Consider the following 15088-nt stretch of genomic DNA (forward strand, 5'->3'; position numbering starts at 1 on the left):
TAAGTAGAAGAAGAGTCCTGCTCCCTTTTGCCTCCACAGCACACCCTCAGGGTATGTTGACACTACGGAATCCACAAGTCTCCTTCAAGCTGACTCTGCCACGCGGCCTCCACTTAAAGTGACTGTACCACCAGGCCCAGGCCGACCCACCCTTAGTCGGAAGCCCCCCCCAGCCCCTCCATGTCGTGACTCTATTAGAATCAATGGAACCCTATCATAGAGGGGCGGGGGGATCCTCCCACTAAGGGTGGGTCGGCCGCCTCCAGTGCCTCTGCCTGGGCCCGGTGGTACAGTCACTTTAAAGTTCTGTCTGACCCATAGACTGCGCTCTGCACAAAGAATTGACAGAAATTTAGAGGGATTTAAATTTTTTATTTTTATATGGGACATAAGAATGGAGAGTGGTCCTGCTTCTCCTCATACAGGGCGGCTCCATTTTCCCCATAATAACCTGGTTTTGGTCCTGCTGGACAGCAGATTGAGTCGCCACTTATGTGTGGAGTGAAAGTCACTTTCTCTGTAACTCTATGAGATGCTAATTCCCATTGTGATATACATATAGCTGTCAATAACACTTACACCGGCTTCTATAGTGCATGGATCTGATTTGCATGTGGATGACCTCATAGGAGCGGAGATCTGCAACATCATCGCACCTTTAGAGACGTGCAGTTCCCCAAATCACCAACAGAGTGCGCTAACAATACACAGACGGCCGTTTACACCCTGCCACCAGTCCGCATGCGCAGTGCGGCCGATAACATCACAGGAGCCCCGCCCACCCAGGGGAAAGGCCGTCCGCTGTAGTGAGCGAACCCCTGAGGGCTTGTCTTGCGCATGCGCGCTCGGCCAGATCCGGGTATTTGGCAGGATGAGAGCTGCTTTCCAAGATGGCGGCGGAGGGAGGAGGGAAGGAAATGAACGAAATTAAGACCCAGTTCACCACCCGGGAAGGCCTCTACAAGCTCCTCTCTCACTCCGAGTACAGCCGCCCCAACCGGGTGCCCTTTAATTCGCAGGGCTCCAACCCTGTTAAGGTTTCGTTCGTCAACGTCAACGACCAGTCTGGTAACGGAGACAGGATCTGCTTCAATGTGGGCCGGGAGCTCTACTTCTACATCTATAAGGGCGTCAGGAAGGTAAGAACACCCGCGAGGGGGCGGGGCCGGGCGCAGGCCTGTCACTATGGGGCCGGAATGGCGGCCGTGTGACTGCAGAGTCAGGTTACAAAACACTGCCGCTCAATGGAGGCTGAGACATCACATGAGGCGGCTCCACACCCTGCACCGGCCTGCTCCGTGACTGCCTCCACCCTGCACCGGGCTGCTCCGTGACTGCCTCCACCCTGCACCGGCCTGCTCCTTGACTGCCTCCACCCTGCAGCTACTGACTGCCCCCACTGGCTCCACCCCACTGCCTGCATACTGACTGCCCCCACTGGCTCCACCCCACTGCCTGCATACTGACTGCCCCCACTGGCTCCACCCCACTGCCCGCATACTGACTGCCCCTACCCCACTGCCTGCATACTGACTGCCCCCACCCCACTGCCTGCATACTGACTGCCCCCACTGGCTCCACCCCACTGCCTGCATACTGACTGCCCCCACTGGCTCCACCCCACTGGCTGCATACTGACTGCCCCCACTGGCTCCACCCCACTGGCTGCATACTGACTGCCCCCACCCCACTGGCTGCATACTGACTGCCCCCACTGGCTCCACCCCACTGGCTGCATACTGACTGCCCCCACTGGCTGCATACTGACTGCCCCCACTGGCTGCATACTGACTGCCCCCCACTGGCTCCACCGCACTGCCTGCATACTGACTTCCCCTGACTGTCTCTACCCCACTGTCTGGCATACTGACTGCCCCCCATCTGCCTCCACACTGACTGCTCCCACTGCCTGTATACTGACTGCCCCCACTGCCTGCATACTGACTGTCACCACCCCACTGCCTGCATACTGACTGTCTCCACCCCTCCCCTCTGCCTGCTGCCTGACTGCCCCCCCACTGTCTCCACTCCTTTGCCTGCCTGACTGCCCCCCCCCCCACCACTGTCTCCACTCCTTTGCCTGCCTGCCCCCCCCCCCCCCCCTGTCTCCACCCCACCCCACCCTTCACCTCACTGTCTGCACACTCTCTGTCTCCACCCCACTGCTTACCACCTAACCGCCCCTAGTGTCTCCTACCCCCGGGCTGCCCATTGACTGTCCCCCACTGACTTCCTCCACCCCATCCTGACTCTCTCTGTTATACATCCTTTACTCTACTGCCTGCTTCCTCCCGCTCCTCCCCTCCACCCTGACTAGCCAGCCTCCATCCCAGCCTGCACCCTGACTTGGAATGTACCGCCCACTTTGGGGCTTTATGCTGGACGGGGAGTTGCCCCCTGTTATCAGCAGCACTGATGTATATTGGAGTCTCATGTATTAAAGGAAACCTCTGGTCCTATATGTGGTGCCGCCTTACATAGGTACCTGATGTGCTATGGGGCAGTGCGGGGGTCTTTTCATGGGGGTCATTCTCTGTACTACTTAATTCTTGCCCACCTGTGCCATATAGGAGATTGTGCCGGGCACTCGCACAGCTCTGGTTACCCACCTCCTGAGTAATAATCTGAGTATAATACGGAATAATCCTGCGACTGGCCCAGCACTGGGGGCTAATAACCACTGGTACCTGCTCAGTACTACAGTGTGCAATTCTGGGATACAGCCTTGTGGGCCAATAGAATTATTCTACCTGCACAGCACTGAGTAACAGTACTAGCTCCATGGGTAGTGTGGATTGTCCTAGGATACTGGCTACTATTACCAGACACCTGCATAGTAAAGGACTGAATTCACTTAGTACACAATATGGGGACTGGAAAAACTAGCGACGTACTGGTTAGCGTTACCAGGCACCTGCATAGTACAGAATTCTGCGATACTAGTAAAGTACTGGGCACCTGTCTGAGATGCAGGACTTTATTCTCATCCACCTGCAGTACTGAATAATTCTAGCGGGATACTGGCACAGAATGGCTGCTATCGCCAGGCACCGGCACCTTACCGGAATCTGGTGGTTAATTCCAGGTACCTACACAGTATCATGCTGGGGGATGCTAGCAAATTATGGGTTAATATTTCCAGCCACCTGCATAGTATGGGGTTCTGGGATGTTGGTAAATAACTGGTTCATGCAGTAAAGGATTCTGGGATACTGGTGCATTACTGGTTTATATTCCTGTGCAGTACAGGATTCTGGGATACTGGATTCTAGTGCATCACTGGTTTATATTCCTGGGCACCTGCGCAGTACAGGATTCTGGGAGACAGGCGCATTACTGGTTTATATTCCTGGGCACCTGCGCAGTACAGGATTCTGGGAGACAGGCGCATTACTGGTTTATATTCCTGGGCACCTGCGCAGTACAGGATTCTGGGAGACAGGCGCATTACTGGTTTATATTCCTGGGCACCTGCGCAGTACAGGATTCTGGAAGACTGGTGTATTACTGGTTTATATTCCTGGGCACCTGCGCAGTAAAGGATTCTGGGAGACAGGCGCATTACTGGTTTATATTCCTGGGCACCTGCGCAGTAAAGGATTCTGGTGCATTACTGGTTTATATTCCTGGGCACCTGCGCAGTACAGGATTCTGGGATACTGGATTCTAGTGCATCACTGGTTTATATTCCTGGGCACCTGCGCAGTACAGGATTCTGGGAGACAGGCGCATTACTGGTTTATATTCCTGGGCACCTGCGCAGTACAGGATTCTGGGAGACAGGCGCATTACTGGTTTATATTCCTGGGCACCTGCGCAGTACAGGATTCTGGAAGACTGGTGTATTACTGGTTTATATTCCTGGGCACCTGCGCAGTAAAGGATTCTGGGAGACAGGCGCATTACTGGTTTATATTCCTGGGCACCTGCGCAGTAAAGGATTCTGGTGCATTACTGGTTTATATTCCTGGGCACCTGCGCAGTACAGGATTCTGGGATACTGGTGCATTACTGGTTTATATTGCTGGGCACCTGCGCAGTAAAGGATTCTGGTGCATTACTGGTTTATATTCCTGGGCACCTGCGCAGTAAAGGATTCTGGGAGACAGGCGCATTACTGGTTTATATTCCTGGGCACCTGCGCAGTAAAGGATCCTGGAAGACAGGTGCATTACTGGTTTATTTTCCTGGGCACCCGCATAGTACAGGATTCTGGGATACTGGTGCATTACTGGTTTATATTCCTGAGCACCCGCGTAGTACAGGATTCTGGTGCATTACTGGTTTATATTCCTGGGCACCCGCGTAGTACAGGATTCTGGTGCATTACTGGTTTATATTCCTGGGCACCTGCGCAGTAAAGGATTCTGGGAGACAGGCGCATTACTGGTTTATATTCCTGGGCACCTGCGCAGTACAGGATTCTGGAAGACTGGTGTATTAGTGGTTTATATTCCTGGGCACCTGCGCAGTACAGGATTCTGGGATACTGGTGCATTACTGGTTTATATTCCTAGGCACCTGCGCAGTAAAGGATTCTGGTGCATTACTGGTTTATATTGCTGGGCACCTGCGCAGTAAAGGATTCTGGGAGACAGGCGCATTACTGGTTTATATTCCTGAGCACCCGCGTAGTACAGGATTCTGGTGCATTACTGGTTTATATTCCTGGGCACCCGCGTAGTACAGGATTCTGGTGCATTACTGGTTTATATTCCTGGGCACCTGCGCAGTAAAGGATTCTGGGAGACAGGCGCATTACTGGTTTATATTCCTGGGCACCTGCGCAGTACAGGATTCTGGAAGACTGGTGTATTAGTGGTTTATATTCCTGGGCACCTGCGCAGTACAGGATTCTGGGATACTGGTGCATTACTGGTTTATATTCCTAGGCACCTGCGCAGTAAAGGATTCTGGTGCATTACTGGTTTATATTGCTGGGCACCTGCGCAGTAAAGGATTCTGGGAGACAGGCGCATTACTGGTTTATATTCCTGAGCACCCGCGTAGTACAGGATTCTGGTGCATTACTGGTTTATATTCCTGGGCACCCGCGTAGTACAGGATTCTGGTGCATTACTGGTTTATATTCCTGGGCACCTGCGCAGTAAAGGATTCTGGGAGACAGGCGCATTACTGGTTTATATTCCTGGGCACCTGCGCAGTACAGGATTCTGGAAGACTGGTGTATTAGTGGTTTATATTCCTGGGCACCTGCGCAGTACAGGATTCTGGGATACTGGTGCATTACTGGTTTATATTCCTAGGCACCTGCGCAGTAAAGGATTCTGGTGCATTACTGGTTTATATTGCTGGGCACCTGCGCAGTAAAGGATTCTGGGAGACAGGCGCATTACTGGTTTATATTCCTGAGCACCCGCGTAGTACAGGATTCTGGTGCATTACTGGTTTATATTCCTGGGCACCCGCGTAGTACAGGATTCTGGTGCATTACTGGTTTATATTCCTGGGCACCTGCGCAGTAAAGGATTCTGGGAGACAGGCGCATTACTGGTTTATATTCCTGGGCACCTGCGCAGTACAGGATTCTGGAAGACTGGTGTATTAGTGGTTTATATTCCTGGGCACCTGCGCAGTACAGGATTCTGGGATACTGGTGCATTACTGGTTTATATTCCTAGGCACCTGCGCAGTAAAGGATTCTGGTGCATTACTGGTTTATATTGCTGGGCACCTGCGCAGTAAAGGATTCTGGGAGACAGGCGCATTACTGGTTTATATTCCTGAGCACCGGCGTAGTACAGGATTCTGGTGCATTACTGGTTTATATTCCTGGGCACCCGCGTAGTACAGGATTCTGGTGCATTACTGGTTTATATTCCTGGGCACCTGCGCAGTAAAGGATTCTGGGAGACAGGCGCATTACTGGTTTATATTCCTGGGCACCTGCGCAGTACAGGATTCTGGAAGACTGGTGTATTAGTGGTTTATATTCCTGGGCACCTGCGCAGTACAGGATTCTGGGATACTGGTGCATTACTGGTTTATATTCCTAGGCACCTGCGCAGTAAAGGATTCTGGTGCATTACTGGTTTATATTGCTGGGCACCTGCGCAGTAAAGGATTCTGGGAGACAGGCGCATTACTGGTTTATATTCCTGGGCACCTGCGCAGTAAAGGATTCTGGGATACTGGTGCATTACTGGTTTATATTCCTGGGCACCTGCGCAGTACAGGATTCTGGGATACTGGATACTAGTGCATTACTGGTTTATATTCCTGGGCACCTGCGCAGTACAGGATTCTGGAAGACAGGTGTATACTGGTTTATATTCCTGGGCACCTGCGCAGTACAGGATTCTGGTGCATTACTGGTTTGTATTCCTGGGTACCCGCACAGTACAGGATTCTGGGAATATGCTCATCTACCTGCTCAGTACTGAATAATAAATCTAGCCTTATGCTGGCTACCATTCCTAGGAACCTGTACAGTATGGGAAGCTAGTGAATTACTGGTTATACACGGACACCTGCACAGTGCGGGATTCTAGGATAGTGGTTAATCTTGTTTGCTTGAACAGTACAGGATAATATTTCTGCCACTATGAGCAGTATGGACAGTGCACAGTGAAGGATTCTGGGACACTGGTTAATCTCATCTACAGTACAGGATAACTACTTCCACTATAGCCATCCTGCCACTGTACAGGGAACCTGCACAGTGTGGAATTCTGAGATGCCAGTAAAAAAAAAAAAAGGAAAATCCCAGGCACCTGTGCAGTATGGACAATAGTGGGTTATTGCTTATATTCTCGGCACCTGCTCAGTATGGGATCTAGGGTACTTGTGGCCTGTTTGTCAGTCTTGACCTGTTATGCTACCTGTGTAGCATGAGACTATATGGACTGTTATAGTATAGTGGACGTCACTATCTAGCACCCTGGCCTGTGTGATGGCCACTGGGGCTCGTTCATATACAGTACTGTCATAGAGTGGGGTTGTCACATGACTTGTACCCGGTGCATAGTACAGCTGATGTTAGCATTTCTATGAATATTTAGATGCTGAATGCTTTGTGGTGGGGCATGCTGGGAGTTGTAGTCATATCGAAGAGCAATAATATCTATTTGACCAGAAGTTTTCTTTCTCCTGTGGCGATAGCGACATTGTACCATTGGCTAAGTGGTCCATCCATGCCATTCCCCAGACCCCTCTCCCATTTAGAGGCTCCTCCCTTAAAGTGTCACTGTCGTTTTTAATTTTTTTTTTTTTGCAGAAATCAATAGTACAGACGATTTTAAGAAACTTTGTAATTGGGTTTATTAATCGAAAAATGAATTTTATAATGAAAAAGCAGTTTGAAGCTCTCCCCCCCCCCCCCCCCCTGTCTTCAAGGTTCTCTTAAGGATAGGGGAGGGGTGGAGGGAGATGAGGCACCAAAACAGGACAACAAAGAGTTAATTTACAACCACATCACCGGCTATCTCCTCTGAAGTCGGCACTGACCTCTGAATACCAGCTTTTATACAGCTCCCACTGTGTAATCCTTTGTTCTCTACTCTCTTCTTCCGACTAATCTCCCCCCTCCCCCCTCCCCTCTCCATAGGTTACACAGGGCCCGACTGATGTAAAAGAGTCGAGTTTTCCTGATAATGAGCAGTGAAAGAGAGGAGGGAGGGGAGGACCTGGGGAAAGTCTTGTTGAATGCAGATAATGGCAGATTTGCCTAGTAAACCCAATTACAAAGTTTCTTAAAATCACCTGTAATATTGATTTTCTGAAAAAATAAAAAAAAAATTAAATGAAAATAAAATACGACAGCGACACTTTAAGCCAACTTATCTTCTGTCTCACCTGTGGTGAAAGTTATATTTTTTTTCTGCATGCCCAGCCTGAGGATATACACAACTCTGAACAATCAGAGTTGCAGTGTAAAGCATAGGGGAAGGAATATAGTAGAAGTCTGAGACAGGACTTGGATTACCCCCCAGCACTTTAGTGATTTTTTTTCCATTATGTTGACTAGTTGTATGCACCCTAACGCCATTCCACTTTAACATTGTTCTTCAAAGTCATTAAATTTTAGTGCGTCGTCAGATGACTTTAACATCCGCTGTACAATGGGGTCATTGGCGCCTCAGTGGACTTTGCTCAGCTTTACTGCAGTCTTTTCACCTTGTTAGGTTGTCACCTTAGGGCTGGGTTCACACTACGTATATTTCAGTCAGTATTGTGGTCCTCATATTGCAACCAAAACCAGGAGTGGATTGAAAACACAGAAAGGATCTGTTCACACAATGTTGAAATTGAGTGGATGGCCGCCATTTAATGGCGAATATTTTATGTTATTTTAAAACAACGGCTGTTGTATTGAAATAATGGCCGTTATTTACTCTTATATGGCGGCCATCCACTCAATTTCATTGTGTGAACAGATCCTTTCTGTGTTTTCAATCCACTCCTGGTTTTGGTTGCAATATGAGGACCACAATACTGACTGAAATATACGTAGTGTGAACCCAGCCTAGAGCTGAAAGAAAAAAAAAATTAATCGTTTCTTGATAGTGTTTTGCCATGATGGGTATAAGGGTAATGCTGTGACCCCCTCATACTCCATACACTGTGACCTAGTATGAGGAAGGACATAAAGGGAATTCTTGTCATGCAAGACCCCTTAAAGGGGTTATCCAGCACTACAAAATCATGGCCACTTAATTCCAGAGACAGCCCCACTCTTGTCTCCAGCTTGGGTGCATTTTTGCTGCTCAGTTCCATTGAAGTGAATGGCGCTTAATTGCCAACCGCACCTGAACTGGAGACGAGTCGTGCTGTCTCTGAAAGAAAGTGGCCATGTTTTTGAAGCACTGGATAACCACTTAAGTCCTGTACTAGGTCTAGCCACAGGTTCTATGTGGTATTGCAGCTTAGTCCCATTTACTTCAACAGAGCTGGGCTGCTGGGAGTTGTAGTTTTGCAGCAGTTTGAGAACACTGATATAAGGAATCAGCACTGCAGTGATATAGTGGGTGAGTTCATAAAGCATTTAGCTGTAAAATTAGACAACTTTTCTCTGTGATTGGATTTTTGAGTCTATTCTATGAGATGCAGCTTCATACTGCTGATAAAGTAGAAAGCTGCATCACATAGGGACGCACAGAGACTATGCAGAGGTGAGTTACAGGACACAAGTTCCGTTGCTGATCTGTTACCTATTTTAGTTGGATATGACCTTGAAAGTGTAGTGTAATGAGAGACTGCAACCTCTGCCTTCGGCTGTCAGGGCATGCTGCGAGTTGTTGTTTCACAACAGCTGGAGATCCCCAGGTTGGAGACTTCTTCCCAGGTGGCAGTCAGGCCTTTATCAGTCTCCTTTTTGTAACTCGAATCCAAGGCCTTTGACACTTTTTCTTCTTTCCAGGAAATAGTGGGTGTGTACAGTGTGTAGGAGAAAATCCACAAGATAAACCCAACGGCCGTGATGAAAGCGGGGCGTGCGTGAGGTGGTGTCTATAAAACCCTCTGCTTTGTACTGGGCGCTCCTCCTGTCATGTCCTTATATCCAGATGTAATCATCATAAAGTGTGCTGCTCTAAGCTAGACATAAATCCTGACTGGAGCCCCCCCCCCCCCCCCCTGCTGGATCAGTGTCTGCACTGCTCTGCTAAGTTGCATTGTGGAAGACACCTTCAGTGAAAGCTTTGATCGGAGGAAGCCATAGAAGGGGGCGTACCTCTCCTACACTGGCCACTACAGGTCGCATGTGGAATTGCATTTGTGGTAAAGCAGGGGGTCAAACTCAGGCTCTCCAGCTGCAGCAAAACTACCGTTTACATCATGCCTCGACATGGGTGGTTTAAAAATAAAATAGGATACTTACCTCCCTGGCTCCTTCAGCGCTGCCGGTAAGGTTGGGTTCACACTGCGTTTTTGCAATACTTTTTCTCATTCGTTCTATGCAAAAAAAAAACTTCTATTATAAAAGAAAAAAAGATCAGAATGCATCCTTTTTATTAATTTTTTTAGCTCACACAAAAACGTGGAAATCAATGGAAATATAAAAAAACGTCCATTTTCATCCGTTTTTTTTTTTTTTTTTAATTTTTGCATAAAACGGATGAAAAAAAGTATCGCAAGAATGCAGTGTGAACCCGGCCCAACTTACCACCTTGTCCCGACGTTCAGCCAATTCCGGGAATTTGGCAAGGCAGGACAGCACTGCGGGCACAGATGGCCTGGACGGGCCTGCGATGTCCCCATTAAAGCTCACCATCTAAATGCCAATTTAACCCGCCAGTATGTTTTGGGGTGTGGGAGGAAACAGGTGCAAACAAGGGAATAACTTAAACTCCTTGCACTTGGGTTCATCTTCCGTCTAAGCCTTAAACAAAGCATCTTAGGGATATGACATGTTCCTCTTTAAGGGTATGTTTATACTATAAAACATGCGCAGAAATGTCAAGCGGAAGCCACATGGCTTGAACTCACTGCACAGATAACAGGATGTGCAGTGGTACCTTGGTTTAGGAGTAACTTGGATTAAGAGCATTTTGCAAGAAGAGCTCAGTTTCTTTTCTTTAATTGTGACTTTGTTTAAGAGCATTGCTTTGGTTTAAGAGCTCCTTATACTGGGTGGGAGGGGAGTGGGGAGGGGCATGGTCTGCATAGGGTGGTCTACAGCACTGTACTCTGACCCAGGAAGTCTTCCTCACCTTCCAAATCATGGCAGATCCACTTCAGGCTGGGGCTTACATCAGGGGACAGGACTGTGGAGGTAATATCACCATAGCTGTAACCCCTCTCTTTCTCCGAATAGAGTGCTGCATTTATGTGGCCACATATGTCCTGCTTATTCCTTCATGCTCCCTGCAGTCTCTGTCAGCACTTGTGTTAGTTTTCCATTCGTGCTATAATGTGCCTGCACTTACACTCTGCCATTCACACTGCTGTATAGAAAAGTTTCTGTCTCTGTCCTCCTGCACAGCTCTGTGATTCTCACCTCATGATTGGTCCATGCTGAACAGGGGGTGTTCTCTGTATACAGAATTATGCAACAATTCTAATTGTTATGCAACAATGTAGAGCTTTTTACTTGTTGCAAAACTACAACTCCCAGCATGCTCTGACCGCCTCAGAGCATGCTGGGAGTTTTTGTTTTCCAACAACTGGGGGCTGACAAGTTTGGGTGGTCCTGTTATCACCGCTTCCTGTTTTCATACACCGAGCGTGCCCCGTGGGACGGCTGCCAGGCACTCTTATTCATTCTAGATGTGTTCTCAGGCTGGTGCCAACCCTCTCAGCCCGGCAATTTCCATAGTGTTATTTGTTAAGCAGGATTTATTTATTTATTTGTTTTTTAATACGGTAGCGTAGCTTTAAGGAAGAGGCTAAATCCTGCTCCTGGCTAAGGTGAAACCAGTCAGGGACAGCGCACGGTTAATGATCTGCTGAAAATATCCCAGCGACCGGGAAGAAAGGAGACAAAACGTTTCGGTTCTCGGAGCAGGGAAGACGCGGCGGGACGGTAAATAAAAATAGAGGCAGATTGTATCCGACCCTGAAGGAAACACAAAGGCGGCTCACCGCCGGCTCCAGCAAAGGGAAGGGGGAAGCCGGAGTATATGGTACAATCATGGCTGATTTAAAGAGGTATTCTCATCCCATCTCCATAGTATAGGGGACAACAAGCTGATCACTGGAGGTCCAACCACCAAGACTGCCACCGTTCCTGAGGACATGCACAGCGACTACCGCCAGCACTTTATTCTCCATGGGACTGCTACATGTTTTGACTGCGGGACAGATGCATCCCGCATCTTGGAATTGGGGGGATTTGGGCTGTGTCAGACCCTTAGCAATTAGAGATGATGGAACATCGCTGATGTTCAGGTTCGTACGAACTCGAACCATCGGTATTTGACTCCCGCAGTCTTCCTGTTTCATAGGGAAGGTGGAGACAGCCTGGGTCCCGCCTGGAAAACAGGAATACAACCTACAGCCCAGGCTGTATCCCTGTTTTCCAGGCGGGACACAGGCTGTCTCCACCTTCCCCACAATACAGGAAGACTGCGGGAGTCAAATACCGATAATTTAAGTTCATACGAACCTGAACATCAGCGATGTTCGATCATCTCTACTAGCAATCAGCTTGGTTATTGGATAGGGGATAACAAGCCTGGGTGAGAATACCCCCTTTAATTCCAGAAAGAGCGCCCTCCTGTCTACAGGTTGTACATGGTACTGCAGCTCAGCAATACTGATGATGATGGAGTCTTTCCATGAAGGAAACTGATCCGCTATGTGCATGGAGTGATGGACAGCCGGGTGGTACCACTTTATAGGCCTTTAGCATCCATGTCCAACCACCACTCTAGTCAGACAGGAGGTGTGGTGGTCGGCGGCGTTACACCAATGCCCAGCTTGTCATGAGTAGCAGGCCTAGTGGTCGGACCCCTATTGGTATCAAGGAACAAGGTGAACGGCCATAGAGCGGCGTTCCCCTAACTGTGGCTCTTGATGGTGCAGTTTTTCTGTTGTCATTAAACAATCTGTGTTTTGGCATCAGCCCTGCATCCATTGTGCCACCTCCCTTGTTTCTAATATGCTGCTTTCACTGTCTTCACGACTTTCTGAAACCTCTGCTTGCTGTCACTGAATAGAAGTGATCACTCAGCAGCTCTGATCTCTCCTGATCAACTTTATTGCTGCATCTCATCATGAACTATGTGCTACGGATTGGTGCAAAGAGTAACGTTTAGGTGTTGCCTATAGCAACCAGTCCCGATTTTTCAGCCGTGTAAGTGACTGCCCCCTTGGCGTTAGTATATCGGTCTGCACCTCTGCTCTTGTCAAGTGCTGGAAACGCTGATGCCTGCCCCCCCCCCCCCCTTCTGTCTCGTGACTTCATGTTTTCTGATAAATCATTAACCTTACGTTTGCCCTGCAGCCACCTCCCATCATGCATTGCTCTGGTGTGGATGTCAGAAGTGAGTATACCTGTAGATGAAAAGGACTTTGCTGCAGCTGTCGGAGGTGTAGTGGAGTGTAGGGATAGACGAGTTGCGTTAGTATGTAGACGGTTACATAACAGGAGATGATTCCAGAGAACAGCAGGCCGCCCGGCCCATGTGATGAGTCCAGGATAGCGCCGGCCTCAGCGACGTATTAAAAGGTTAATCCCCTTTGTGTGTTGAAAGCCGATGCCGCCGGTGTCGTCGGTCACCTCTCAATGGTTCACTTTGTCAGCGTTTATTCATGTAGGAATAAAACATGAGCGCGGTCTTACGTTTCATTGCTCTGGGCACGATGAGGAAAAATTCCTTCTAGTCTGGGACTTCCCCCCTCTTTGCTGCCATACACTTTCTCTCTTATTCATCTTCATATTGGTCATCGGTTTATACCAGGGGTAGGGAACCTTGGCTTTCCAGCTGTTGCAAAACTACAACTCCCATCATGCCTGGACAGGCAAAGCTTTAGATTCGGCTGTCCAGGCATGATGGGAATTGTACTTTTGCAACAGCTGGAAAGCCAAGGTCCCCTACCCCTGGTTTATACAGTATAGACCACTTTTGACTTTGCAGCATCTGATGGCGTCACTTATGTTAGTGACCCCACCGGCACTTTGTGTGGCTCTGACTCATACCAGGGACTTTTATCCGCTCCGGCATTGGTCTTGCGGCCTCCGGTCTGGAGACTATAGATTTTTGGCTTTGTGGATACAGACAGAAGCATTTGATCGCTCTAGCAGACTTTACTATAGCTTTTCACTTGGCAACATTGTCGCTCCTAACAATAGGTCAGATTTCTGGGATCAGCTTCCTGTTTTGGCCTTACTGGTCCTCTGTGCCAAGTGGTCGGGGCATAAGTGGTTAATCTGTAGCAAAACAAAGCCCCCCCACCGCAAATTAGAGTACCCCAATAATGCCCAATCCAGATGTCATTCTGGAAAGCTGAATGCTGCTAGCCACCTAAAGTGCCCTCCTTACCAGCTGTTAATGGACAAATATATATAGGGGGCTATCATATTATAATGGCTGGAGGAGTCTTGGATAGCAACAACTCATGTGAAAACAAGGTATCCAGTATCTCCCTGATTGGTTTCAGGTTGGTAGTCACTTTGATAAAAGGCGTAGCATAATGTGTTACTAATTCTGTAAGCACAGATAGTACTGCCTCCTTGTCTTTCCATATAAATAATGTAGGCTTAGTTAAAGGTGTACTTCGGCACTGATTAAAAAAAAAAAAAAAACAACAATCATAAACATAGTTTTTACATTTACCATCCCTCCGGAGTCTGTCTCCGTTTGAATTTCCCGCTGTTTGCAGGTCCCTGAACCTCCAGTTGGTGGCTTCATTTTTTCTTCTTCATTTCCTGGTTTGGGCTTTCCCATGATGCACTTTGTCTCCTGTGATATCTAACTGTTAGATGGCTTACATCTTGCTCAGCCAATCAGAGCTAAGCAACCTGAGTCATCTGAAAAAGGGAGGCTGGCCTTACAGGGCTTAGACCCGCCTCCCTCTTGATGATGTCTGTCACAAAATGGCTGCCACAGAGCAGCCTGGGGTCAACAGTCATTAGATAAGAATGAGTTTACTTCACTTCCTGGTGAGGGATTGAGGGGGAAAAGATAGGGAAGGGGGGCAGATAGGTGATTGAAGTATATTACAAAGTTATATAACTTTATAATGTGTTTCAATTACTGAGAAAAAGCTTTTTGCTGGAGTACCCCTTTAAGGCTGGGTTCACACTGCGTTTTTTTTTTTTTTGCAATCTGTTTAACATATATGTTTTATGATAAAAATGAGCACAGATAGTACTGTGTACCCTGCTCTTCCTGTGAATGATATAGGTTCAGATAATACCGTATGCCTCTCTCTAAATGATGTAAGCACAGTTACTACTGCATCCCAGTCTCAATGCAAATATAGGTAAAATAGTACTGCCTACCTAGTTCTTGGTGTGAATGATGTAAGCACAGATACTACTGCGTTGCTGTTTCTGTAAATGATATAGGCACAGGTACTACTGTAGCAACATTGGCCTTTTATAGATATCTGATGCCTGGCAGAGTTGTCCTTAAATTGTCTTGCTTTCGTGGCTTGTGTCCCCCTTTTCTCTGCCATATTATAG

General features: G+C 48.2%; 1 protein-coding gene across 1 annotated transcript in view; it reads left to right on the forward strand.

Moving 5' to 3' along the window:
* The first annotated feature begins 790 nt into the window (after positions 1–790).
* WDR20 (WD repeat domain 20) overlaps positions 791–15088 on the forward strand; it is a 29248-nt gene continuing 14950 nt past the window's right edge. Inside the window, exon 1 of the mRNA XM_069949799.1 lies at positions 791–1139. Within this exon, the coding sequence (XP_069805900.1) occupies positions 891–1139 (249 nt within the window). The 5' untranslated portion in view covers positions 791–890. The remainder of the gene's footprint in view (positions 1140–15088) is intronic.

Source organism: Dendropsophus ebraccatus, chromosome 13 (assembly GCF_027789765.1).
Source record: "Dendropsophus ebraccatus isolate aDenEbr1 chromosome 13, aDenEbr1.pat, whole genome shotgun sequence".
Lineage (NCBI taxonomy): Eukaryota > Metazoa > Chordata > Amphibia > Anura > Hylidae > Dendropsophus > Dendropsophus ebraccatus.